Source organism: Ambystoma mexicanum, chromosome 1p, assembly GCF_040938575.1.
Source record: "Ambystoma mexicanum isolate Mex_15411 chromosome 1p, UKY_AmexF1_1, whole genome shotgun sequence".
Classification (NCBI taxonomy): Eukaryota; Metazoa; Chordata; class Amphibia; order Caudata; family Ambystomatidae; genus Ambystoma; species Ambystoma mexicanum.
In genome coordinates this window covers 1456712132-1456738891 of record NC_090921.1, presented here as the reverse complement: position 1 = coordinate 1456738891, position 26760 = coordinate 1456712132, and the positions used below count along the sequence as shown (strand labels likewise).

General features: G+C 44.1%; 1 protein-coding gene across 1 annotated transcript in view; it reads left to right on the top strand.

Moving 5' to 3' along the window:
- GPI (glucose-6-phosphate isomerase) overlaps positions 1 to 26760 on the top strand; it is a 141354-nt gene that overhangs the window by 32414 nt on the left and 82180 nt on the right. Inside the window, exon 4 of the mRNA XM_069607098.1 lies at positions 25234 to 25353. Coding sequence (XP_069463199.1) covers positions 25234 to 25353 — 120 coding nt within the window. The remainder of the gene's footprint in view (positions 1 to 25233; positions 25354 to 26760) is intronic.

The window sequence follows — 26760 nt, the reverse complement described above, 5'->3', positions numbered from 1 at the left end:
TTTCGCCTTTGTGTGATCTTGCTGGTGATTTTCCTCGTTTATGCTGGGGGTTTTGTTCTGTTGAGTTTGTTTTGACATTTGAGTAGGTCAGCTATGTTTTGTATTGGGTCCATGACTACTTCCGGCTCCTCTTCTGTATCTAGTCACTGTTGGCCCCCTTTGGGTTTGGTGGTGTATGGAGTGAAGGTGTTCCATCTTTCTCCTTCTGCATGTTTCTGCTCTTTTTCCGTGAGGTTCTGGTGGTCGTATGCTGCTCTAGAAAGTGGTCCATAACGAAGTATGGTGTTGGGTAACATTTGCTTTCTTTTTTTTTTCTTCTGTCTCGCTTATTGGTGTACTCTGGTATATAGTGGCCTGGTGTGGTTCCCTTCTACCTAGTTTGTATTGTGTTTGGGTTGTAGGGGCACTAGCCAACCATTGCATTTTCAGAGTTTTTGTTGCTTTCGTTTTTCTTTAGTTTTACAGTTTGGTTTTCTTGGTGGCTTTTTTTTTTGTCTGGGTGGGTAGGGGTGAGTGTGACTCTATTGGTGGCTGGTGGCTTGCAGGGGGGGGGGTTCTCTAGTTTGATTAGAGTTATGTGTGGTGATACTACCCATGGGGAGAGGGAAGGGTTTGAATGGGGCAGGGCTGGGAGGTGGTTCCTGAATGTGCACTTTGGTGGCCTTATCCTTTAGGCTCTGTGGTCTGCACTCCTCATACTATTAGTCCTTAGGACGTTTCTGGCTACCTTTCTGTCTTTCTGCTAGATCCCCTAGAGACCCCTAGATTTGAAGCACAGCAGTGGAGAAACACCTAGAAGTGGAATACAGTTGCTAAGAGATGAACACCTAGATTGGAAATATAGGAGCAGTATGGGCACACCTACAACTGGGACTGTGCTGGGGTGGGGGGGACCCAGAATTGGAGAGGAAATTGCAGTGGGAGACAACTAGAACTGGAACACAGCCGTAGTAAGGAAACGCTTAGAGCTGAAACGCAGTAGACCACACCTAGATTTAAAAAACAGCAATCGGAGAAACATTCAGAGATGGAATAAAGCAGTAAAGGGAGAATACCTAGATTTGAAACACTGAGCAGCATGGAGACCTCTGGAACTGGCATACAGTACTGGAAGGGAAAAAGATGCCTACATTTGAGATACAGCAGTAAGTAGAACAGAGACCTGGCAAGTGGGGATAAAATGCCTACATTGACACACAGCAGTAAATGGAGAACCCGCCTACCATTGGGACATGGCTTTTGACTTGAAAAGAGCTCATTAAGAGTGCTAGGGTTTTCGTGGAGTACAGTAATTGCAGTAGTCCCCACCCAGACTACGTGCGGTAGGATTTGTAAAGATGTTGGTGTTTTTAACGGTTCTGTTTGTCATCCACCCATTTGCCATAGTAATAGATTTTATTGTCTATTTGAGCATTTCCGGTAAATATCTCTGGTTATTAGCTGGCAAGCAAATGACTGAGCGTTTTATTCATGGTGCAACCACGTGGAACTGATAATCGTGCAACTGTTCTGGCAGCAAATATTCCAACGTTCTGCTGTACAAACAACCCAATTCCCTGACTACATCCTAAGTCCGGATCGTGCTTTTTTGCTCCTGTGCAAGACATCCTGCCACTCCCCTGGCTGCAATAAGAGCCCTACAAAAGTTTCTTCACCCCCTTGTTAAAAGCCTACATTAGGCGATAAACCAGTAATAAAAAAATAAGAGCCCTAATCCACCCTTAATTGAATGTCCTCGTATAAACCCTGCCAATGGATCATCGTGGTGGAAAATGGACGCACCTTTCTTTGCCAGAGCACAGAATTCATTGTTAACTTTGAGCATGTGCACATTTTTTTTTTAACTAGATTTATATCATTTCACTCCAACTGAATCGTCTTAATGAAGATTTATTTTTCAAAATGTTTAGCCAGAATAGTTTACTTGTGTGTTATGACCCCTTTTCTAAAACCAAATTAGTTTTTGCTTTCCGCGTAACTGACCACGTCCACAATAACTCTCCTTACAACCCTGAATAAACTGGTGCCTGGCTGTGATGTGATTTATTGATCACAAACAACAAGGTGGTGCTTCCACTCCACCATGAGCACATGCAACAAAAACCTACACTGTTTGTAGCAGACTTGATTAGTCTCTTGAACACATCACTGCATAGGGACCTTTCCTCCAGATGCTCAATTAGTCAGATTATTGTGGACCACCATGCTAGTCTTTGTTCCTCCCACTGACTTGGTTGGAGCCATTACTGCTTTGCACCACCACACACTTTCTATGTCAGAGACCTCTAAATCCACTGTGTAGACCCTTCACCCCCCACCATTACAAATTCTTCTTAGTGCCTCCATTCTGCTGTAGCACGTAGTAATTGTCTGGTTTTCTCCCATCTTGTACCCTCATCACTTCAAGATATTGGGCTCCGTAGCCATCTTGATAGCTCCTCCCTTCCGACGCCAGAGTTGTTGCTGGTGAGAGTAAGATGACTGGTCACAGTCCCTCTTGAAAGAAATTCTGATGTGGTAAGGCGTGAGTCAATGGTGGTACTTGCATAAATACTGTTTCATATGCCTGTCCCAAGGTTAATCGATTAGGACTTTAGAAACAAAACAGAAGATTATTGCCTATCTGTGCTTTAGAAGTTGTGCTCTAGAGTTAAGGGCACTTGGCCTCAATCCTTCCTTGCCAGAAATGCGCAAAATCTGGATTGTTGACCTTTTGGAGGAAGTTGCGAGGAGTGCAAGTCCAGGTACCTATTGAGGGAACGTTCCCTCTGCTTGAAAGCGACTCGCTTTCAAGGAATACTAAATGATTTGTATAATTTCCCATTTGAAGAAACCTGAAGTTTCCTTTTACTCTATTTAATGTGCCCTCTAATAGTTTGCTTTATTCGGTTTTATTGGGCAAAAACAGCTAGAAAGGAGGCAGATTGTGTAGGGGTGACCTGCTTTACGGTTGCAGGATGCAAAAAGTATGATTATTCTACCAAAAGATGGGACTTCTGCAGTATTCCGATATACCGTATGACTAATCTTTCAACCAATTGCATAATGGGAATAGACTTGCTGGAGCACCATTGTTTTATTTTGTCGATTATCTATAAATCCTGAAAAACAAAAAGGTAAACTATTGTACAATCCAGTTCAAACTCTTTGCACTTCATCCAAAATGTGCTCCACTTCAGTATCTGTAATGAATACAGCACATCATGCAATATGGCACATTTTTGTTTATTTCACGATATGCCCATTTAGTTCAGACATCTAAACGTGTACTACAACCATGTGGAGGTTTTGTGTAGCACAAAAAATTAGGATGTAGCATTTGAAGGGGAAACGCTGGGAATAGTGTAACGCTGAAGAAAGGAGCGAGATTGTTCTAGAGGATTGGAGCTTCTAAGCGACAAAGGCAATCTACGAGGAATAAGGTAACTTTGTGCCATAAAGAGGGCCTAGTTGAGCAGTTCCCTGTAGCAGGGCACCTTTTTTGAGACACAAGTGAATATTGGGGGATATGAGCCTGACTGGCAGCCCAAGAGCCGTCTGATTACTAGTATCCACTGGCACTCCGCTACACCTGCGCAAATCTGCTAGCTGCATGATCATTATTATGTATAGTAATTGTATAATTGTATATTTTTCCAAAAATTGCATTCTTTATCATTATAATTGCCTTTATTCCCTCCCCTTGTTATATTGCTGTATATACCCTGTAACATACCTGTAACCTAAATCATGCGCCCGAATGCCCTTGGGCCTGGTGCGCTTTACAAATAAATAAAATACAAATACAAACCTAGCCATGTCGGATGGTTCAACTGCCCAATCTGTAAGATGACCATACAGCGTCCAAACTTGCTGGTACCTAGATGTTCCAGCATTAATCCAACCTGCCCCCCTTTGAGTAGATATTTACGTATTCGACTTCAATGCCAGAGATCAAGGACCCGTATTTAAAAGGATTGGTTGCAGATCAAAGATATATGGTCAACAAGCCACTGAACCGAGAGATGCCATGCAGAACAAAGTTTTGAACTGGTTACAGTCTAAAGCTGGCAGAGTTGTATTAGGACCCAGGACTTTAGACTTTTACGGAGGATCCAAAACAAGTAGTGGTCCTTGATGAATGACTTACATTTTGTCACCGGCCGTTGCTGTAGTATTCTCCCCTTCTTTCTGATCTGCTGTAACACACTGGGAAAGCTGACTTCTACTACGAGTTTAAGAATTGTAACTGACTTGTTTAGCGCTTTTTTTTTTTTTTTTTTTTTTTAAATCCTGTGTTCGGCTTTTCTTATCCATGTATTATGTTCTACCGTTTGCTGTATCTGTTGTAGCGCTCAGATGCCTATGGGCGAGTTGGCGCCTTACAAATTAATTACATACATACTTTGTAGACTGTTCAAAGTTCTTGCAGAATAGACTGAATGTGATTGGTAGTGTGAGCGGTTTCAAGTGGGCTTGTATTTTAAAGTAAGGTTGTCTGGCACCATTTTCCGACATTGTTTGGCATTTGGTTGGAGAAGCTAGCAAAGATAGATGTATAGTTGGTGAAGCTGAACCAGGGCATTGTTATCCTGGAATCTGATGCTTGGCACGGAGTAGCAACCTTGTTGCAATTCAGGGTTGCGAAGTACTCCAGACTAGCTGCTTGTGGCTTTTATGAAGTCTTTTAATCATTTTGTGTGGCAGGTTATGCATAATGTAAGGGTTTTGGGGCTGGAATTTGCAGGGAAGGTGGGGATTTGGTGTCAAACTCCCCAGACTACATGATGGAGGATGGCTACTTGTTTGGGAGCGCTATGTAATAATTCTCTATTGTTCCTGTTTGACATCCTTCCTTGGATTATCTTTTAGACACTGAGGGTCATATTCTGAGCTTGGAATACCATTTAGTGTAGAAGAACAAGTTACTTACCAACTAACGTTCTTTCGACTGGATGTTCCTCCCACGTATTCCTCATCTTGTGATAAATCGTTATCTCCAGCTTCGCTGCTTCGGAAAAAAAAATTCTCGGCAGAGGGCGCTGTGCTCGAGGTCGTGGCGTCGATTGTCCCTCGACGTACTCTGTCGACGTCACTGATGGTATAAATAGCTTGAGTCGCGCCTTTTGCTTCAGTTCTGTTTTGTCGATGAAATATATATTATGGAACACCCAGGCGTGTCCCATGACCGATACATTCTTCGTGAGAGGAAAGTGTAAGAAAACGTAAACTGTACTGTGGGGTAGGATGGGAGGGTCGATGAGGAATACGTGGGAGGAACATCCAGTCGAAAGAACGTTACAGTTGGTAAGTAACTTGTTCTTCGAATGGATTGTGTCCTCCCACGTATTCCTCATCTTGTGATAGGCTCCCATAGCAGTATCAATTTTTGGAGGTGGGAGTACTAATTTCAGTTTTCGTGGACAGAATGCAGAACTGCCTTTGCAAATAAACCCTCGTTAGAGGAGGCAGTGTCCAAACAATGTTTAACAAAAGTATGCATTGTTTTCCAGGTTGCAGCTGCACAAATATCTGCTGCCGGGACTCCCCTCTTTAGAGCCGCAGAAGTAGCTATTCCCCTTGTAGAATGGGCACGAAGCCCATCTGGTGGTTCTTTTCCCGCTAATCTGTAGCATTCAACTATGGCTAATATGATCCAGGTGGAAATGGTCTGTTTTGTTACAGATAAGCCTCATTTATGACCAGTATAACCCACAAACAGTTGGTCATCTTGTCTCAATTTAGCCATCCTTCAGATGTAAAAACTAAGAGCCTTCTTGGGATCTAATCTGTGTAATCTCTCCTTCTTTGCCCAGATGAGGAGGAAGATAAAAAGTTGGTAGTACTATTTTTTTTTTTTTTTTGGTGACAAATGCAAGTCCGAGACTACTTTTGGCAAGAACGAAGGTTTAACTTTAAGAACTACCATATCTTTATAAAAAATAGTATGTTGGTTTGCATGAGCGAGCCTGAAGTTCGCTAACCCTGCGGGCTGATAAGGCCACAAGGAGGACAGTTTTTAGAGTCAAAAGCCTCAATGGACATGAGTGCAGAGGCTCATAAGGTATGCAAGTCAAGAATTTGAATACTAAATTTAAGTCCCAAGTTGGTACATGAAAAGGTACTGGAGGGTATACATTAGAAAGCCCCTTTAAGAATTGAATTATTAACGGTATTTTGAAATATGAAACCTCTTCTGAGGAGCGCTTGAAAATGGACAGCGCAGCAAGGTATCCTTTGATTGTTCCTATCTGGAGCCCCAGATTAGCTAGATATAGTAGAGTACCATTGGGGTGCCACACTGAAAAGGGTCCACATCCTTGTCTTTGCACCAGTTCCTAAACCTGTTCCAGCGACATCTGTACAAATACTTTGTTGCTGGTCTTCTGGCCGAAAGCAAGATTTCCATTACATCGTCCGGAAGATTCCAATCCTTGTATCTCAACCTCTCAGAAACCATGCGTGAAGGTTGAGTGTCTTGACCTCTGGATGGAGAACCCGACCTTCCTCTTGCCAGAGAAGATCCTCTTTGCGGAAGACGTATTGGAGGGCAGATGGACATGTCTAGAAGGTCCGGGGCAATTAGGATCATGGTTTTCCTGAACTTTCTCAACCTCCTGATTACTTGAGGAATCGCGGGGACTGGGGGAAACGCGTACAGCAGTGGAAACTTCCACTCCACTACGAATGCGTCTCCCAGAGCTCCTCTTTGAGGAAATTCCCTTGAGCAGTACTGATCGCACTTCCGGTTGATCGCGGCGGCAAATATTCACTTGAGGGGTTCCCCAAAGGGCAAAGATCTCCAGAAGGACTTCCTGAGCCAGCTCCCACTCGTGAGAGACCGTGCTCTGCCTGCTAAGAACGTCTGCCGCCGTGTTCTTCTCTCCGGCTAGGTGAATTGCCGACAGATTCCTTCTCGTATTGCCCAGAACCAGAGCTGCATTGCTTCCCTGCACAGTGGCAGTGACCCTACACCTCCTCTTGTTGAGATGGTACATGGCCACCGTATTGTCCGTCATTATCAGGACATTCTTTCCCTGTACAGAGGGCAGAAAGGCCTTCAGAGCTAGTCTGATTGCCCTCAGCTCCAATAGGTTGATGTGTAGTTTGGACTCCGATGGAGACCAACGACCGCTGATTGTCAGATCGCTGGTGTGTGCTCCCCACCCCGTGAGTGAGGCGTCCGTCACTACCGTTCTCTCCGGCCATGGTTGCCAAAAAGACTCTCCCTTGAGAAGGTTGTCGTTGCAAGCCCACCATAGAAGATCCTGAGCAACTGCGCTCGGGACTTGCAGAAGATCTGACATATTCCCTGAGAACTGGGACCACTGAGTTCTGAGTGCCCATTGAAGGGATCTCATTCTCAACCTGGCCTCTGGTACTAGGAAAATGCAGGATGCCATGAGGCCGAGCAACCTGAGAAAATCGAAGGCCGGTAGATGTTGGGCATTCTGAAACTTCGTTACCATCTGCTGGATGTGGAGAGCTCTCCCTTCGGGAGGCGAGGCTTTTCCCGATGAAGTGTCCAAGACTGCTCCGATAAACTGGAGTTTCTGAGATGGGATCATGTGGGACTTCTTGAAACTGAGGGAGAAGCCCAGTTTGTGGAGGAAGTGGCAGGTGATCGAAAGATGCTCCTGAGCTTGCTCTGGAGAACTTGCTCTGATCAACTAGTCGTCCAGGTAGGGATATATGTGAATACCTCCTCTCCTGAGACTTGCTGCCACAACCGCCAACAGTTTGGTGAAAACCCTCGGGGCGGAGGTCAACCCGAATGGCAGAACTCAAAACTGATAATGAGAATTGCCAATCGTGAACCTCAGGTACTTTCTGTGCTTTGGATGGATTGGCACATGAAAGTAAGCATCCTGAAGGTCCAATGATACCAACCAATCTTGGAGTTGGAGAGCCTGAAGGATCTGAGAAAGTCACCATCTTGAACTTGTCCTTCCTTAGTAACTTGTAGTACATCGAGGGACAATCGACGCCACGACCTCGAGCACAGCGCCCTCTGCCGAGATTTTTTTTCCAAAGCAGCGAAGCTGGAGATAACGATTTATCACAAGATGAGGAATACGTGGGAGGACACAATCCATTCGAAAGGTGTAATTTGAGGAGTTTCTGATGTGGCTGAAATGATTGGAGGGAAGATGTCGTGCTTGCAAGCTGTAAAAGCAGATCAACTCTGTCTCTATAGGGCCAGCCTGTGCACCAGTTACATTGCAAGCATTTCTAAAGTCTGATACTTTTGCGATTTTTACGCGACCCTTCAGTAAGTAAAATGTTTAAAAAAAACAGTGCAGCAGACTGACATGTCTTCATTGTAAAATAAAGTGTGCAGTAGATGGTGACACCCGAGAGTTGCTGTTGCATGCAAAACTAGAGCTTTTATAAGTAGCCTTGCAGTGCATGCCCTACATTTCTAATGGTTGCCATGGCTGTTATCAAGCATACATCTGGCACATGTAAAAGTCGAGGCTTTGATGCCAGGCCGCCACAAGTCTCACCTAGCCTGATGGCATAGCTGAGTTTTGCTGAAAAATTAGAAATTTATGGGTTAAACTTTTGGATGCATCGAAAAAAGCAAGAAACAACCTGGGGTGATCTATAGTTCAACAATCTGCTAGCATACGGCCTGTTTACCTCCTGGCAGCTTCTGATTGAAAATGGGCCATAGCCAAGATAAACCTAACTCTCAGATCCTTTCTGAAAATCTGGATCTGATAACTACTAGAGAAATCGTAGATCAGGATGGCTTGCATGTTATTTCAGAAGCTATTGCAGAACTTCCAAGTGAGCCTATTTTTGGTACTGTGCAGGGCTCTGGACAACGATTGTCGATTTGCTGCAGAGCAAGCTTCTTAGACTTCTTTTATTACAGCAAATCCACAATCTTTCTCCAGAGCCCTGCATAGTACCAAATGGGCTCACTTGGAAGTTGTGCAATTGCTTCTGAAATAAAATGTAAACCATCCTTATCAGATCCACATTTTAAGTAACCCCTAGGACTAAATAGTCCTAAATACTCCTGTTAACGCCTCATTCAAGTGTACATTGCTTCTTAGCACTCTTCTGTGCATTGACTGTTAAACCATTCTCTGTGCAGAATTCCATGAAGACAGATGAGCTTTTAATCAGATTGGCTTCGGGGAGGTGAGCATTGTGTCATCTGCAAAAATTTTAATGGGTCATTTTTCATTTGTCAGGGCTGTAGCAACAGACTGCAAATTTATGAGTTTTGTGATAAGACGGTCAATATAGATAGTTTGGGTGCAAAGGATGCAGCCCTAGCGTTCCACCATCTGAATCCATTGCCATCTATGCTCCACCTAATCACTGCTTCTGTATCTGTATACAGACTCTTAATGGCCCTCAATCCCGTGGAATCCCCTAGTTGACCAGAACCCTGCATAGCTTGGCCCGTGGGATCTTGTCAACTGCAGTTTTAACATTTTTATTCAAGTAAAGCGTTCAAATCGTTGGTTAGATTAGTCCTCAGAATTGCAGTGGATATCGGACAGGAAGGATTGCAGCAATTTATTCAGTTTCAAACGATTCTCTATTAATGGCATTGTTTATGATTTTGCAAAAAATGGCTTTAGGCTTGCAGGTTACAAAACTATAGCTAGTTTAAAGAATTGTCGTTTATTGCTTGGAATGATTAGGAAAGTGTATGGAACTAATTTGAACGAGGTTTGAAATTGAGTAGACAGCTCAGTGGGTTTACTGGTTCGACAGCTGTCTAGGTGAACAGGCTCAAGGACGGATTTGGAATCTGAATTGGAGTGCAGTTTTCAGCACAGAACTGTTGCCTTTTTCACTATTTGCTTCGATGGAGTTTTGGACTTTTTTTGTGCTGATTGTAAAGTTACACACATTGGCAACTTTTTAAATGGATCAACTGGTGGTCTGTTTGGCAAAGGGTTAATTGAAGCTATAAAAGAGGTGCAATATTTGTCTGCGATGGTGTGCTAAGCAACATCTGTTTGACCACTTGTTTTGTGTGAGAAATTGCACACGATTGAATTTATGCTTTTATTCTAGTTTGATTTATTGAGATCTAAGATGCATAGAAGTGTTTCCAGGTGCCAGAAGACAAGGGGTGTGGGAGGGTACATGAGAGAAATAACGGTTATGCTTTTGTGATATTCAAATTGTGCAAGTGCAGTAAAAGGAAGTGCAGGAAGAGGGAGCGGTGAAGGGGGTAGGGACCCAAGGTACTTGGGAAGTGCTAAGGGAGGCCCAAGAGGGCACGTGCGCAGGCAGGGTGATAGGGGCAAGCTATTGCGAGGGAGAGGAGATGACCCAGACTCAGCTAGCTGAAGAAGTATGCCCGAGGCCAAGTGCTGGTATGGGGTAATGTGTAGACTGTTTGAAGGAGGACCTGACCCAGTAAGGCTCATGAGGTATACAGGCCACCAGACAAGTGGAACTAACTGGGAAGGAGGAGGAGAAAAGGAAAGTCTTGAGAAGCTTTGGAATTTAAGGATGTCCAGCTCAAGAGGGAGGCTCCTGCCAAGGAAATATCTACCTGCCATTCTGCTTGGAGAAGTGTCTGACTTGCAGAGTTAGCGCTAGAAGACCAAATAGTTCTAGCAGGGAGGTATTCAAGGAGAGAGTTGGATGTAGTGTGGTGCCAGGCCCCAGAAAGACTTATGGATGATGCAGAGGGTCTTGAATTTGATCCTTGCAGCCAGTGAAGAGATATTGGAGCTGAAGAGCTGTGGTCCCTGGGCTTGAGGCCAAGGATCCGTCTTGCAGCCCTTGTCTGGATTAGTTGAAGAGGGAGGAAAGAGGCAGGTTGAGGAGGCGGTTGCAATAGTCGAGCCTAGAGAACCAGAGCTGTGGGGACATTGATTTTCTGGAGGAAGGTGAGGAAAGGAATAATGCCTCTGAGGAGGTGAAACAAAGTGAGATTTCTTGACGGGATCAATAATGTGAGGTGAGAAGAAGAGTCAAAGATGACACCCAGGTTTTTTGCTTCATAAGCGGGTGTGGGGATGGGACCCGGGCAGGGCAGTCAGAGTAGGGGGGTGGGTAGGAGAGGGTGCTGGAGTCCCAATGAGAAGAATCGGTCTTACTGACATTAAGGCAGAGATCGTTGGAAGCACACCATGCCTGAATAGCTGTCATGCAGCCGGGAATTAAAGAGGAAGGGGAGGAGGAAGGGAAGCTAAAGGAGAACCGAGTGTCCTCGTAGCATTGGAAATGAGATCAGGTGGGCGAGAGGGGCAAGGTAAATGTTGAAGAGCCATGGCAAGAGGATGGAAATCTGAGGGATGCCACAGGTGGAGAGAGATCGAGTAGAGGAAAGGGCCCAGTTGAACTTGAGAGGGCCTGTTCGAGAGGAAGGTCATCAGCCAAGAGATGAGGGTGAGGGGGCGGGGGAAGATGTAATGCATTTAGTCATACCAAGAGAAATAATTACTCTTCAGTAACTTTGATTTATAGAAATGGAATTTGAACATGCAACAAAATGCTCCCAGAATAAACCCTGATCTACACTTGTGCATAGCTTGCCACAAATATTGAATCTATACTGAACAATGCAGTCCAAGCTAGGGACACAATTGGATTGATATCATGGTTTACATGTCTGATGTAACCAGTCCTACAGATCAGTAGCATACCCGCCACTTGAATGCCCTAAACTAGGCAAATGCTGCACACACAAATGAAGTAAACATCCGCCCAATAAAATGTAGGTCTGACACACAGGAGCCTGACCCAGATACCAACCACATACAACTCATTGATCCAGTCTGATGACTGGTGCCACAGGAAGGAGCTGTAATGTTGCTGGCATATCTTGAGTAACTTTCTTTTAGTTAGCATGGATTCCAAAGTGCCAAGAAGTGCATACTACAAAATGTATATTGTTGTAGTTACTTGCTTAATGCAACTTCCTCCGTCGGGAAGGTCTTTCACTCTTAAATTCATTTTTACTCCTAAAGTAGTGTCAAATCGTGCCCCTTCAAAATCTAACTTGATTCCTAGCTATGACTTTAGTTTGTCTACCTCACTCGGTGTGAATTGCATACTGTCTTAGAATCGGGCATGTATCTAAAGAGATTTATAAATGTACGGTCTACCCAATTAAACCACAATTACACTGAACTTTGGGCAACATTATTAGAGTACTTTTATAGGGGATGTACTCCACTCAAATAGCATACTTATTCACTCCTGTGGGCCAACACAAGTCACAGGGTGCTGCTAAATGCTGAATTTACTTAACTAAACAACATTTTGGCCCGCATGGCAACTCGGTCCAGGTTTGGGTTTCCCTATGTAGAAGTGTTTCGTTTTAGCTTCCTCACTCCCCTGCCTTTATGAAACAAATTGCCCAAATATCAGGTTTTATAGGAACTCAAGTTAACCAGATCTACTAAGGCGCCTTCACTCTCTCCAATATTCCAGATGATAATCTCTGCTTAGTTTCCTCGTTTGTTCCTTACATTCAGATCTACCCATTTTCTCCATGTCTTTGTTAGTTTTGGGTTGAGTGACTTGGTTTCTTACTGGCAGCTGTTCCCCAAAACTGCATTATAAAGACCTTCTTTGCATCCACTTCAGAATTACTGTTACAAGGGGGTTGGATGTTTCCCTTAAGGTACAAACGAAGATGTGTGAGGGGTTGGCATTTCACAATGGCATTTAAGTATGTACTTAGTCACTCTGCACTTTTTTTTAAACTAGCTTGCCAAATAGTTTGTTTGAACAATTACTATTCAAACGTCAAACGCTATCTTGTACAAACAATGACGCTGCAAGACTTTTCTTGTTCAGTGAGTAACCAGGGTTGGGCTCCAGTGTAATCTGCAGAGCCTCTGACTTGCATGAAGGGACTTGTAAAATGTAGTTTTTGAATTGCAGAAAATTAACATTGAACATATTGTGGTTGCTGCTCATCTCTGGATTACTTCTGAAAGTGGTATTTATTTCTGTGTGCAACTTTACTTTTAGCTTCACAACTATGGTGAAATGATTACATGAATTAAAGTACTCCCATCTTACTGTTCCCCATGTAAGCACATTTTTGAAGTTTGTTTTGCATTTGTTAAACCAAGACCGTGGAGGAGCACCACTGGGGATTAGGGGTGTCGCGGTATTAGTTTTATGACGGTACAATAACCTTCTTGCCAAACGACGGTATATCATGGTTATCGCGGTATAGCAGGTGGAGTAAATTAATCTTAACAAATATTTTCTAAAAGGTCATAAATTGTCAGATTTATCATCACAAACAACCAGGCACCCAGGGCCAGAATTGGGCTTTTCAACATACTTTCCACTAAAATGCCACCCCTTGCTTCCACCAAACACAAACACACGTGTGGAGAGGAGGAGGAGGGGGGTGGGGGGGACCCCTGCTGCGACTGGCAAAGAAAACTGAATAGCTTTAAGTGGTCATTTAGGCTTTTAGCTCCCGCACTGGCTATTGGTGAAGATGAACATGTTGCCATCTTGATAACCTGCATGCCACAGATCAATGGAGTCGGATGGTAGTATACGCTTGTGCGCATACACACGCACACACTTTACGTTACAGCCTTTAATTTACTTCCGGGCCAAAAGGTGTTCAGTAATCACGGACATGTTGCCCTTTGGTATGGCAGAAGGGAATACCCACAGAGATGGGTACATTTCGCAGTGTGACTTATTACATGTAAATTCAATGATAGAACCAGGGAAATCCCCCATTGTCATATGTTTAGAAAACATTATCCATTATGAATATATAAACCCCAAAGCCGCCAACCCAAAGTCCCGGGAGGATAGCTCAGCGGCAAAGTGCGTGCCTTGGAAGCAAGACGACACGAAGCAACACAGGTTCGATCCCCGGGTCGGCGCTTAGAAGCGTGTTATAAATACGCAACTAAGACAAAAACAATTGCGCAACTAAATAAACAAAAACAATTTCTTTAACAGCGCCTGGATGCCCGCGGGCTGTGTGAGCGCTTTTAAAAAAATGTAAATAAAAAAAAGTAAACCTTTTTCCTTCTTGCCACTGTATTTATTCTTCCTATTGCTAACATATTGATTTTGTGTCAGGCACGTGCGGTTTATGGAATGGCATTAAAAACTGCTCAAACTGAAACTATTTGGCAGACGGCACATCCAACCGTGCAAGACCAAGACTGCGCAGCACTTGCTTACTGCAGCCTTTCCAAATCAGATTGAAAAGCACACTTAACGGTATGAACGGTATACCAGTATAAACAATATGACGGTTATTATTGTTCAATTAAGTGGTTCACGGTATCTTTAACGGTATACCGTAATACTGTTACATCCCTACTGGGGATTACATGGCTTTCTTTTTTGGTTTTACTAGAGCCTCCACTTGATTTAGGGCTTGTGCCTGGCTTGTAGATTAATTTTCTTATGGTGGCCAAGCCCCTGCCAGTGACTGCGTGACTGGCAATGTATTTGTTTTTTAATTCAGACCTCCTGTTGATCTGGAGCCAGTGGATGATTCGTATAGCCAGCACTCTGCATCTAAAAGGTTTAATTTTCTTATTTATCTGTTTTTACTCTAGTCTCATTAGTGTGTATGATCTATGAGTTATTTCTTCGCTGGTTTAGTTATTTTTAACTCTAATCAGCATAACATCTATGCGTCCAAATAAATAGGAAAGCTTGTATAGTCCTTTTTATATAAGCCAACAATACTTGCCAAGATGCAAGTAAATAGACCAATATCCATAAAATGATACCTGTTGCCTTAAACAAATTCTTCCATAATTAACTATCCGTGTTACCTATGCCTAACTATGGTGTGAAAAAACCGAAAGGGTTTACCTTCCCATTCCTGGGGATCTTCCAAATGTGTGGTTAGAGGGTCATTGCTTTTGGATTCCGAACCTGGGGGCTGGTCTAGCGAGGGAGGATCACCTGGAGGGTCCTTTGGATTGTGAAAGGATTACCAGAAGTTAAGACTTGGTATTTCCCCCCGCCTCACTTTAAAACCCTCTACCAGACATCCCCCTCAGCCTAATGTCAGCCAGATCCCTGGTTTCCCCACAGCCTGCAATGCTCCTCCCATCTTAACATTACGACGGAACACCTACACTCAAAGACTTTTATATGAATGTCCCTCTAATGAGGACAGGCGAAGTCGGCACTTGGCTACGATCACAAATGCCTGAATCCAATTGTGAACCGAACGAAGTATAAAAGAGGGAACCCTGCTTCACAAGGAAGCAAATGAAGGCAAAGTATAGGAGAAGGACAGCAAGCGAAATGGCGAGCTATTGAGAACCAGACTTGAGAGAATGGGATGCTGAGATGCTACAAGGCTGCAGGTTGAAGATGGCCGGGTCTCCAAGAAGCTGAAAGGGTTTATCAAAGGAAGCCGAGAAGCTGGCTAATCTCTCTGAACGTTGTGCCAAGAGATTGCTCGTGTCCCATGGGCAGCGAGGCCGCCCAGGAAGGTCTGAGGGGCGGGAGGGTTAGAGACCTTGGATGGAAGAATTGTGAAGTATTTGTTGTTAAAGTACAGCCTGGGAGTTCGAAGTGATGAGAGAGCCAGTTTAGAACGACGCAAATGATTGCCAAGTTGCAAGCAAGGTCACACGTGAGAAGCGAGATGCGTTCGAGAGCTTTGATGGTTTTGAATTGCAATGTTACAAAGCAACTGTGATCCTGTGGAATACTGTGTTATCAAAGTCTCTGGGAAATGCGAAAGTTAAAGTATAGAGTTAATGAAAGTGAAAGCTGACTGGAAAGGCTACGGAAGAGAATATTGCATGAAGCAAGATCCCGATGGGGATCGGATGAAAAAGAACAATGATTAAATGAATTGATGAATTTGCCGGGGTGCTAGAAGGCACGCTTGAGGTAAGAGTAAAAATTTAAGATATACCATAACCGGAATGCAACAGTGTCGGAGTGGTCAGGCATGGGAATAAGTAAAGTGTACCGTTTCGAAAATCTTCGACATAAACCGCATAAGGAAAGCAGGAAGTTTGGGAAAGGGGACCCGTGTATCAAGATGATATATTGTAATGTAAAATACTAAAGAGTTGAACATTGTGCTAGAAAGCATTGACTCTGGAAGGGGAAGCCTGAGAGAAGTACATTAAATGTGCCAACTATTGAACTGCCTTTTTGGTTTGTTCCAAACAGTTCACAAACTTTTGGAGATCGCAAGTGACTTAAGCTTGGGGAAGGGAGTTGAGCAGAAACTCCATGACCATCCTGAATCTTTTGAGACATTTTTTTTTATTTTTATCCAATACCCTGTGCATTAACTAAGAACGTGAGGGCAAGTATAGGTTTGACACACACCGATTCTTTACTTTGACAGACTTTTGGACTAATCGGTCTTCTTTATTTTAATGGTCGATACTACTCCCATTTAGAAATGGGGCAAGTTAGGCATTCTTCAAACCCCATTTTTATAAATAAAGGTTTTCGAAACTTGTATCCTTGTCGGTCTACATGTGAGCACCATGCGTTTCTCACATTATGTACACTGCTTATCTCGCTAAAATGCTGATGACATGAACTGCCTTTACAATTGGATGTAAAGGATAAACCATATAAGAATAGAAATGGTTCTGATCCGATTTAGTAAACCTAGATTTAAAATGACCTGTATCCTTGGATGTTCAGTGTAACTAGCAGATGTCTGCTGGTTCTACTACGCATAACCATCGGATAGTGACCATGCGCCATTGTCGGTATATATTTGACGAAGTAAAAGTATGCCATCTGGATTGGCAGTCAATAGCAGCAGATCTACATGGAGCACAAATTGTTAGTGCCCATTCTCCGGTTCATGGAGGGTGTAATCATATCATAACATAATATTCCTTGCAAGTTGCGCAAGAGGTTCTTCGTAGATGGCGAACAAAATGTTAAGCAGACATCCTGTCTGATTCAGTGCTCCATTTTGGATTTTATTGGGTTAGAGCCAGTTTGTTTGTTGGGCACTTCAGTGTAATCTGCACAGTTGAAGTTCAGACCTGTGGTCTGAGGTTCCATGAGGGAGGTCCTGTGTATTTATTGAAGAGAATGGAAGACTGACTTTATACTTGGTGCAGTGTGGGAAACTCACACAGGTGAGGACCTTTGGGGCACATGACCAGGAAAGGATGTTTTCTTTCTCTTTGGTGTATAAGATGCTCAAGCATAATGCAGCTCTTTGTTATGTAATTTCCTCCTATTGCATGCCTTGTAGCACAATGCGATGGAGCTCAGTAGAATGAGTGCACTTCACAAGTTTGTGTCCGCATTGTTAAACCACGGTTCACAGAAAATTGGACTCTGGTTTCTCCCTTGGTAATGTTTAAGCTAACCAATGTGCCCTTTCCGTCCCAGATCATTGGCTGGAAACTTTAGATGCTCTCCTAGCTGGAAATGTACTTTACTTTTTTGTATTTCTTCAAATTTTAACAAATGGCATGTTGTAGCCCTTGGCTTTGTGTGTTCTGTTTTTTGTTTGTTTTACAATCCACCCACCCCAACAAACACCCGACCAAGCGTTACCCATAAGAACTCAAAAATTAGTGTGCAGGTTTGCCCCCCACAGTCCTCACTCCGTTCAAGCCATATCCAGCTGTACAATGATAAATGCACACCTCACCCACACAGGGGCATCTCATCTGTTCCGTAATGACGCCCATTCTGTCCTATTCGTCGTTGCAACCTCAATGCCTTTAGTCCAATTTTTTTTAAACGTTGCCTTTTTATTTGTGTTGGCATTTACTTCCAAACACAATAGCTTTTCTAGCACAATAAACTCCACTTATTAAACAAAACAGAACTCAACCCGACCCCAACACATGCATCAATGTAATCATTACCGGTCATCTAACCATCATTAATGTTCATAAAAGGACATCATTGACACACTGGCTCCTGCTCTGGCTAATTTCTGCAACCACTCCTTCGCCCTGGAGTCTTCCCCATCCCCTGAAGAATTACCTTGTGCACACACTTCTTAAGGAACCCTCAGTCGACCCTTCCTGCCCGGCCAGCTATCGTCCTATCTCCAGCACTCCTTTCCTAGGCAAACTCCTGGAAAAGCTGCCCATCTCCCAAGCTCAATCTTCACTCTGAATCTTTTGGTTGTCTCCAGAGACCATCAGTCTGGCTTCAGAGCTGCCTGAAGCACGGAAACTGTTCTCCTGAACATCAAGATCTGCTCTCTAACCTTTATTCCAACACCCCTTGTGTCCTCCTCCTACTTGATCTCTCTTCTGCCTTTGACATGGTCAACCATGCCTGCCAGCTCAAACGTCTCCTTGATAACCTGGGGATCACTGATCAGGCCCTACCTGGCTGACCTCCTTCCTCTCTGACCGACCCAGGCCCAACTTGGGTCCTTCCTCTATCTCCATCTCTACCTGTGGTGTTCCCCAGGGGTCTAACCTCTCCTTAAATTTTCAACCAATACCTGGCACTTCTTGCCCCCTCCATTGCCGCTCTCTGCCCCTACTTTCAGTGCTATGTGGATGACACTAGCTCATTTTCAGGCTCACTTCTGCCAATTCATCTCCCTCTTTCATCTGTCTGTCCGCCATCCAGGAGTGGTGTGCCGCCAACGATCTCTGCCTTAAAGGCAGTAAGAACGAGATTCTCCTCATTGGCACACCTGCGCCCTCCTTTCCTGTCACTCTGGCCGGCCTCTCTTGGCCCTCGTCCTGCTCCCACATTTGAGGCTAAAAACCTCAGGGTTATATTAGACGCCACACTTTTCTTCTCTTCTCACATCTGACGTCTCTAAGTCACATTACCAGCTGCACCTCCTCAGAGGTATTCTTCCTTTTACTCTCCTTCCCCAGAAGCTCACTGTCTCCAGAGGTCTGGTTCTCTCTAGGCTGGACTGTTGCAACAGTCTCTTTCTAAATCTGCCTACTTCTACTCTCTGCCCTTTGCAACTCATCCAAAACAGGACTGCAAGACTTGTCCTTGGCCTCAAGCCCAGGGATCGTATCTCTCAGGACTGAAATCTCTGCACTGGCTCACAGTGACGGCGAGGATTAAGTTCAAAACCCTCTGCATTGTCCACGGCCTTCTGGGGCCTGGGTACTCAATACCTTCAACTCTCTCCCTAAATATCTTCCTTCTCGAGCGCATCGGTCATCCGCCTCCAACTACCTCAGGGTTAGTAGCTTCTCCAAGCAGCGAGTTGGTGGTAGAGCTTTCTTCTGCTGGGGCCTCCCTATGGAACAGCCTCCCCACCTCTCTGAAACTTGAGGAGAACCATCTGTGGTTCCGGGTGCACCTCAAGACCTTCCTCTTTGCTTCTGCTTTCTCTACTCCTCTCCCCTGCTGATCTTCTGGCTGAATCTGAAACTGCACTGGTTTACCTGGCTACCCTCTGATCTCGGGCCCAGGTCTCCTCCCTGCCAGCTGCACACCTGCTCTGCCCCCCTGGCATCCCTTGCACTCTGGACTGTTTATGTATCCCTACTAGCACTTGACACCTGATGTCTGCACTTTATTTATTGTCTTATTTTACTGTTATCCTATGTACTGCACTGCCCCACTCTTCCCCCTGCACTTGATCGATATCCATGTCACCTGGCCTAGTAGGATGGCTGTCTTCCCTGTTTCCCCTCCCTTGCCTCATCGCGCCTTGAAACACTTGTGTATAGGCGTGTTATAAATGCCATATCATACAATATGCGCTTGGAAAAGCAGTATTATCCCTTCTGCATAGAGATCGCCCAGTTCCCCTTGAGGGAGCTGTCTTGTTCCAGGCTGTTCACATCTCAATCATGTCAGCAAGCTCTTCCATTTACCCAGGTCTTTTGTCCAGTCTGTTATCCTAGGGCCCCAGGACTATACTATACCATGCCATGGATATTTGTTGCTTTATTGGCACCAAAGCCAAGTCAACTATTTTGTGAATTGCTTCATTGAAACTGCCCCACGCGACATCAAAGGGAGTTCACTATGCATGAAGCCCCCAACCTTCTGATTTTAACCAACACCCCCTCGCCAAAATACAGAGTACCGGCACTGCCAAATCTTGTGGAGGAACTTGGTCATCTCCAGCCACACAGTGAGGGCATTGAGCTGACTTTGCCAGATTCATCCTATGAATGCAGCTCGGTGTCCAGTAAGTCCTTTGTGTAACATTTAAATTGTAGTTTGAAACGAGCATTCAGAGGCACCCCCTTGGCATATGTGCCAAAGTAATCCACAGATCCCTCCCCAATCTTTAACCTTGCGCTCCTTACCTTCTTTGGCACTATGCTATAGTATTGCATGTTATGGATACTGGTCTTCCTCATGCCAAAGCACATGCATCACTTCCAGCGTAACATCAGGCGTAGCATTCAAATCCCCATCCCTCTTTCCCTCTCCAGCTCCACTCATTGTTTCTCTTCCTGTCAAACCACCTAAACCTCCAACTCCTCCACCCCCGCTCTCTGTAGGTCTTTGCCCTTGCTCTCCTCTGCGCCCTCATACCTAAGAGTGTCCAACCCTTGGCCTCTTGCAGTGCATTAAAACAAACCAGGACTGCCCTTTGTATAGAACTTTGCAGGGAATAGGATAATCGCATTTGTATTATCTACTGCCACAGAGCGAACTTGGCCTCTGCAAATGCCCGATGGTGTATCTGAACCTGTTGCATACATTCTGGAAAGACGGGTAAAGATCTATTACTCAGAGTTACAGGTGTCGAAGTGTCGGTTCCTTGTCCTTGAAATTCTGGATAATAGGTTCTTTTGACAAGAGCATGATGGGCTCACTCCTACCGACTGCAGGAGGAGCTTCTCTACATTCTTTAACATTCTTCCCTTACTCTCCGTCCGGCAGCCCTGCAATGCAAACATTATGCCGCCTTGTCCATACCTCTGCATCCTCAACCCTGCATTATAACAGTCTGGTGTGATCCTGTAGTTCTTAACTTGTCTCTGCAGCATCGCTGTTGCCTGATACTTCCACAATGCTACGGCCATGGCCATTTACCTTGTCAGATTACGCAGGTCTTGCCGTAAGAGAGAAACATCCATCCACACAGTATTGCACTGAAATAACGTAAATAAAATGCTGACTTTTACTGCGTGTTTGGCATGATGGAAAATGAAGAAACAAAAAATACCGAACGAGATGAGCGGGGGTGCCCCTAGTTCACCTAGTTATGCATTATGGGCTTGGGGGTTTGAGGGGGTGTCCACCGTGTACATTAAATGGGAAGCGATGGACAAAAAGAATCTGAAAAGCTAGAGGTTCAAAATGCAAGCTAGTCGGCTTCACAATTGTGAAACTCAAGCTTTTCAGAATTTGGTATTTTACCATCGATCCGACCACACATCACCATCCTGGTCTCTAATGATGAACGCTGTGCTGCATCGCCACAACCTGGCCCTCATGTCATCTCTGAGAAACCCGACCATGCAGGCGAGGTGGGGGCCTTCGATAAGTGGTCCTTGGTGAATGTGTTGCAAGCCCATCTTTCCACTAGGTATTGCTGATTCCTCCACCAGAGTCCGAGGCCTGCTCGCATCTTACAGTATGTCCACTAGCTGTCCCACCCCAAATTAACATGCATCACGCCTGCCAGTCAGTTATCGCTGCTCCTACGCCAAGAGGACACCAAGCCCCTTTGGCCATCATCCGTATGGTCTGCCTTGTGTAATACCCACTGGCCTGCTGTGCTTGTAAACCCCTGCAAAAATCACCTATTCATGCAGCTACTGTGTCGGGACTCCAGATATCCTTACAACAGGCGACAGGGTCATGTACTCCTTCCTTGCTGATCTCTCCACCAAGTGAGCCCCCTCCTCACCACAGGTCTGCGCCAGCTCCAATAGCTCCTGTGGCACCCACAGAGGTCCCCCTCCCCTATTCCAGGAGGCTGGCATCACCTCATCAGTTAGTACAGTGCATTGTGGCCATCTTTGATTCCCGAGGCGGCGATGGAGGGGGGCCGCTGCTTCCACCAGGATGCACTCTCTTCCGCGAGGGTCTGGACGACCTGCAGCCTTATCTTTCTCTTAAATACTTGGTTCAGGTAATTTTAGGTGGTGCTTAAGTGCAACCTATAAGCTGAAAGTATTCCATTGGAGTAAAGCTAGCAGGCAAATTATGTGAGGGCTTTGGGATTTTTGGTTATTTAACCTTTCATTTATTGCACAGGGCCACGCTACTCCCTTTTGGTGATTACCACCCTCTTACTTGCACTGCCCCACCTAAATTGCATGGAATGTCTTTCCTGTAGCTCTATAAAACAGTAACATAAAACGTTGTTGCCATTATTTGTACGCAGTCTGCTGAAATGTTAAGGCATTGACGACAGCTGTCAATGCATTACTGATAAAAACAAACTGGTGTTTGAGTCTGTTTCCAGCTCTAAAGTCTTCTAAAACAGCCATTGGCAAAGCCAACCATTTTTTGGGGTGTATAGGTATAGGCTTTTGGCAGGCACTAGCATCATAAGCGTAGGTAATTGCACCGGTTTCAACCTGTTGCCATTTTATGGCCAGCTAGCAGTATGATGGCAGTGCCTGGGGAAATGCCTATCCTATGTCTACTTAAAAGCCCAAACTGTTGGTTTTGCTAATGCTCATTAGTGGGAGAGTGAACTGGTATGAGCACTCGTGGCATTCCCCCAACCCCCATTACTCAGTTAATTCTCATCTCACAGTCCTGTACATAACCATCTATGCCAATGAGCGTATACTTTGAACCTCGCTTTGCATCGTGGCGTTTCTCGCCTTCCCTACATAAGGCTGTCTGGGGACCACGCGGTCTGCAACTTGCTCTTACTAAATACTCTCCATTTAGACCCCTACGTTCCTCTGGTACCAACTTGTGTGTCAAGCGTTTTGCTAAACAGAGGGCCGATCTTTCCTCAGCCTCCCCCTCCCTCTTCGTCTTGAGCTGTATCTCCTCAAATTCCGGAAGCTGCTCAAGACTTTACGTTTCACCTCCTTCCCTTCTGCTAATTCCACAGGTGCTGAGTTTGGTGACCAGGGCCCGCATGTGTCCTTCGGGGGCCCTGGCCCCCCACATCCTATTGCCTTCAGCCGCCGCCCTCCCACAGTACTCGCCACTGTAGCCCTGCACTTACCCATTTACCCTGTTGTCTTGTGGGCACTTTGAAACACAATTAACTTTTTATAAGCACCTAACAAATGCACAAAGTAAATACTAGGCTGGTCTAGCCACTTTTTTATATTATTCAATAGTCTGCTCAAGCTCCTCGGTCTTTACAAGAACTTCAAACATCGTACTGCTCACCTTTTGGTTTGGGTGGATTGCACCTAATGTGCTTTCCTTGCACACTTAAGATTGCGAAGACTGTGCCAGTTTGTCTTATGCCCTGTGGTGTTCAGCTATATGCATATTGGCCCCTTTGGAACATGCCAACCAAGGTAAATAAATTATATTATTAAAGATGACACTGTCTGCTCTGGGGGTATCATGTAATATTATCCCCACAAATAATCTTGCCATATATATATGGAAGTCTTGAACGGCCATAGGCGATATTGTAGTGGGGATACTTTTTGGGGTAAATGGGAGCAGGGATTGCGGGGTTGTCCCAGCTCACTTCAAAATAATACGGAGGTTGCGGGGGAGGGGGGTGGGGAGGGCTCCCTCGCAGGTTCAATGGGTTAATATTGCCACAAAAATACAGTGCCATGCTTGTATGGCAATATTTTTATGGGGATATTAACACATGGAGCACTCTCAGAAAGGAAATGGTTGAAGAATCATGGTCTAGAAGAGAAAGCATAACTTGTGATAGTCATTCATTTTACTAAATAAGTTCCCAACAAATGCTATGTCTCCACTAGAATTCTGGTGGTGTGCATTTTTTAGCTGTGAAATCTACAGGTGTTAGATATATTCGATCTACTGCATCAACTTCTAGTTTAAACCCTTCTTTGAATCTAGCAGGCTTGCATCAGCCGCAGCAAAAGTGCATACCTTGCTAACAAAATGGTTAAGTATGAAATACTTAACCTTTCTCGGGTTTATGCATTTTCCTTTACACTGCGTTCATTCCTCTATCTTTTGTTCACATTTACCGAAGTGCTTATGTTTGTAATTGTGAAAAATAGCAAGGACTCCAGTCCCAAGTATGATGGCAAGGCAAACTTACAGAATCTGTTTCTGCATTTTAATAACTCATTGATACGCCAGTCTACTTATTTATCTGAATCCCATGTAAGCAATTTCTGTACATGCCCATCAGTCTGGTGCATAACGGTACTCGCACCCCACATTTCTTGTCACCAAACAACCTTGTGGTCTACCCTTGCCCCTTTGCACTGTGATCCTACTTTTGGAAATTACATCCTTTTTAAAAGCATTTGTCAAGCACTGCTTTTTCATTACAAGTTTGTGGAACTGACTTCAGATATTGGTGCCACTGTGGCTCGAGCATTGCTTGGTAAAAGATTGAGACCAGGCCTAGTTTTCCCAATAGTGGCAAAGCTCCACTTATGTAGTGCCTACATGCCTTCTTGGTAATTTGGTGTTCTCTACAAATGTAAATAACTTGCCATAGGATTTTGACCCCCTAACCATACACTTTATGGTTGTCGGAATACTCTGGCCAGCAGTTAGCTGAGGACTGTTGCAACACAGTAACTCCAAAGCCGGGTAACATCTTACGAAATCTCAATGTGTGGTTCCAAATGCAGTATGCTAGCTTTGGGAGTAGTGGGAGGGGTCGGGGGCTGGAGGGGCTGCCTGATTTTTAAAATGCCTCTAGAAACTTATCCTGAATATGTTGTGGAGGGTCTTGACTGGCTCGACAAATTGTAAGGAAACTTATTCCTAACCCTTAACAGACTAAAGTATGCAGTGCCTTGTGTAATTTCTGGGAATGTTCCTGTTGGTTCCATTACCTTTTTTACATTAACTTAAAAATGTGCACGTGCTTTCTGTATTCATGGAGCACTCCATTACAGTAAGCTCCTTTTTGTTACGACTAAAAAAAATAAAAAAATAAAAATAAAATGGAAGAAGCGAAGCATGAGCCTGCTGAGTGATGATCCTTTTGTATTTTAATGGATTTATAGTGTTTCGCCAAACACTTTGTGTAGGTTTATGGTTGGAGCATCTGTTTTTAGTATCCTCGAACAACCCCCAAGTAGTTTTGGAAAATGTTAGCTCATTGGATCATACCTTAACTCTCTTAATTACGTTCTTAAAATTATCCTATATTTGTTCCAGTGCTTTGATACATCCAGCATCTGCTTATAAAATTATTTTGTAATGTAATTTGTGTAGATAATTCTGGTCTCAAGTTAATTGAGTTTTTTTTTATTTCAGAATCGTGCTGTGCTTCATATAGCCCTGCGGAATCGTACCAATAGTCCAATCGTGATTGATGGAAAAGATGTAATGCCAGATGTGAATGCTGTATTGCAGAAGATGAATCAGTTTTGTACGGTATGCTTTAATATGTTATGTTGAAAATCCTCTCGCACTTCCTTATTTTTTGTAAATGTCTGCTTCAGGTCTCCTCTGAATAAATCTTATGGCTCAGGGTCATGCCACAGACCCTGTGGCTGTCTGAACATATATATTATATTAAAACAACGTTTGGTTTTCCATAGGACTTCAACAACCAACATTGGAATACATGCAATCCGGTAATGCTACAATTAAGTAGATATTTCGCAAGTAACAAACGAAGTGAAATGTAGAGCAAATAAAGCAGACTAGTCTACCAAGAATCTCTCCTGTCAATTCTTACGAGAAATAATGCCCCATCCTCCCTCCACCCTTTTTCAGACATACATGATTTAGACCTTTCACATCCCCCCACTTCCACCCCTCTTTGAGTATGGATTCTTAACATTGTATTGGCCTTACCTCACTTAGCCTGAGCATGATCTGCTCGCTTTATGCTAAAAGCCTACCCTTTCCATCCCCCCCTTTTCCTTGTCTCAGTGCATGGAACACATGGAGCCATTGCAAATTGCATAACTTTCTGTTCCCCAAAAGGCTCAACCACTCGTTCTCGTATTAAGATCATCCCCTTGTTCTCGTTTTAAGATCAGCCCCTTAGCAGATCTAGAACAAAAGAACTAGAGGCCCATATTAATTTACTTCTTGGACCACTTAGCTGAAAATATGCCAAGGACAGCATCTGCATCAGTTTACAAAATGTGGCGGGGTGGACGATCATTGGATGCATGGTCTCCATGGATGTGTTTCACACCCTGGAAGACTTATATTTGGTATATTTACTCCTAGAAAAAAGGCTAAGCTGGAACAGTATGTTATGCAACCATTCTCAAAATGTTGCTTTGAAGACCCAAACTGTTTTTAGCACCTCTTATGGGCTAGAGCAATATTCCAACAGCTCCAGGATTGCAAACAAATTAGCCATGAAGTACTATATTTTATTTTTTACATATTTTATCTCAAGGGTTCTGCAAAAATTACTACCTTTTTGCCATAGTCCCTAGCTTGGCATTCATATCTAAAAGGGGTCTCTTTCCAAGCTGCATTCTGATAGTATAAAGACAGTGTATACCTTGGGAGTTGATGCCTGGACCAGAAATGGCACGACTACCCCATGAAGTTACGACCCTAGTTTAGCCCTATACATCTTGGCAGCTACTCCTTTAGTGCTGAAAACATCCAGGTATGTTTCTATTGCTAACCCCCATCAATTGTAGTTTTCAGACCTAGAATGGCTAAGGTTTTGTGATGGTGGCTCTATACATTGCAATTTGGGGTTGACTGAAGCATCCGATCCCTATATAATTGAAACGGAAACCACTTTCAAGGGGTTTCTGTTAACTAAAAACATATATTTTAGGCATTCTGTGACTTGCCTTTTCTGAT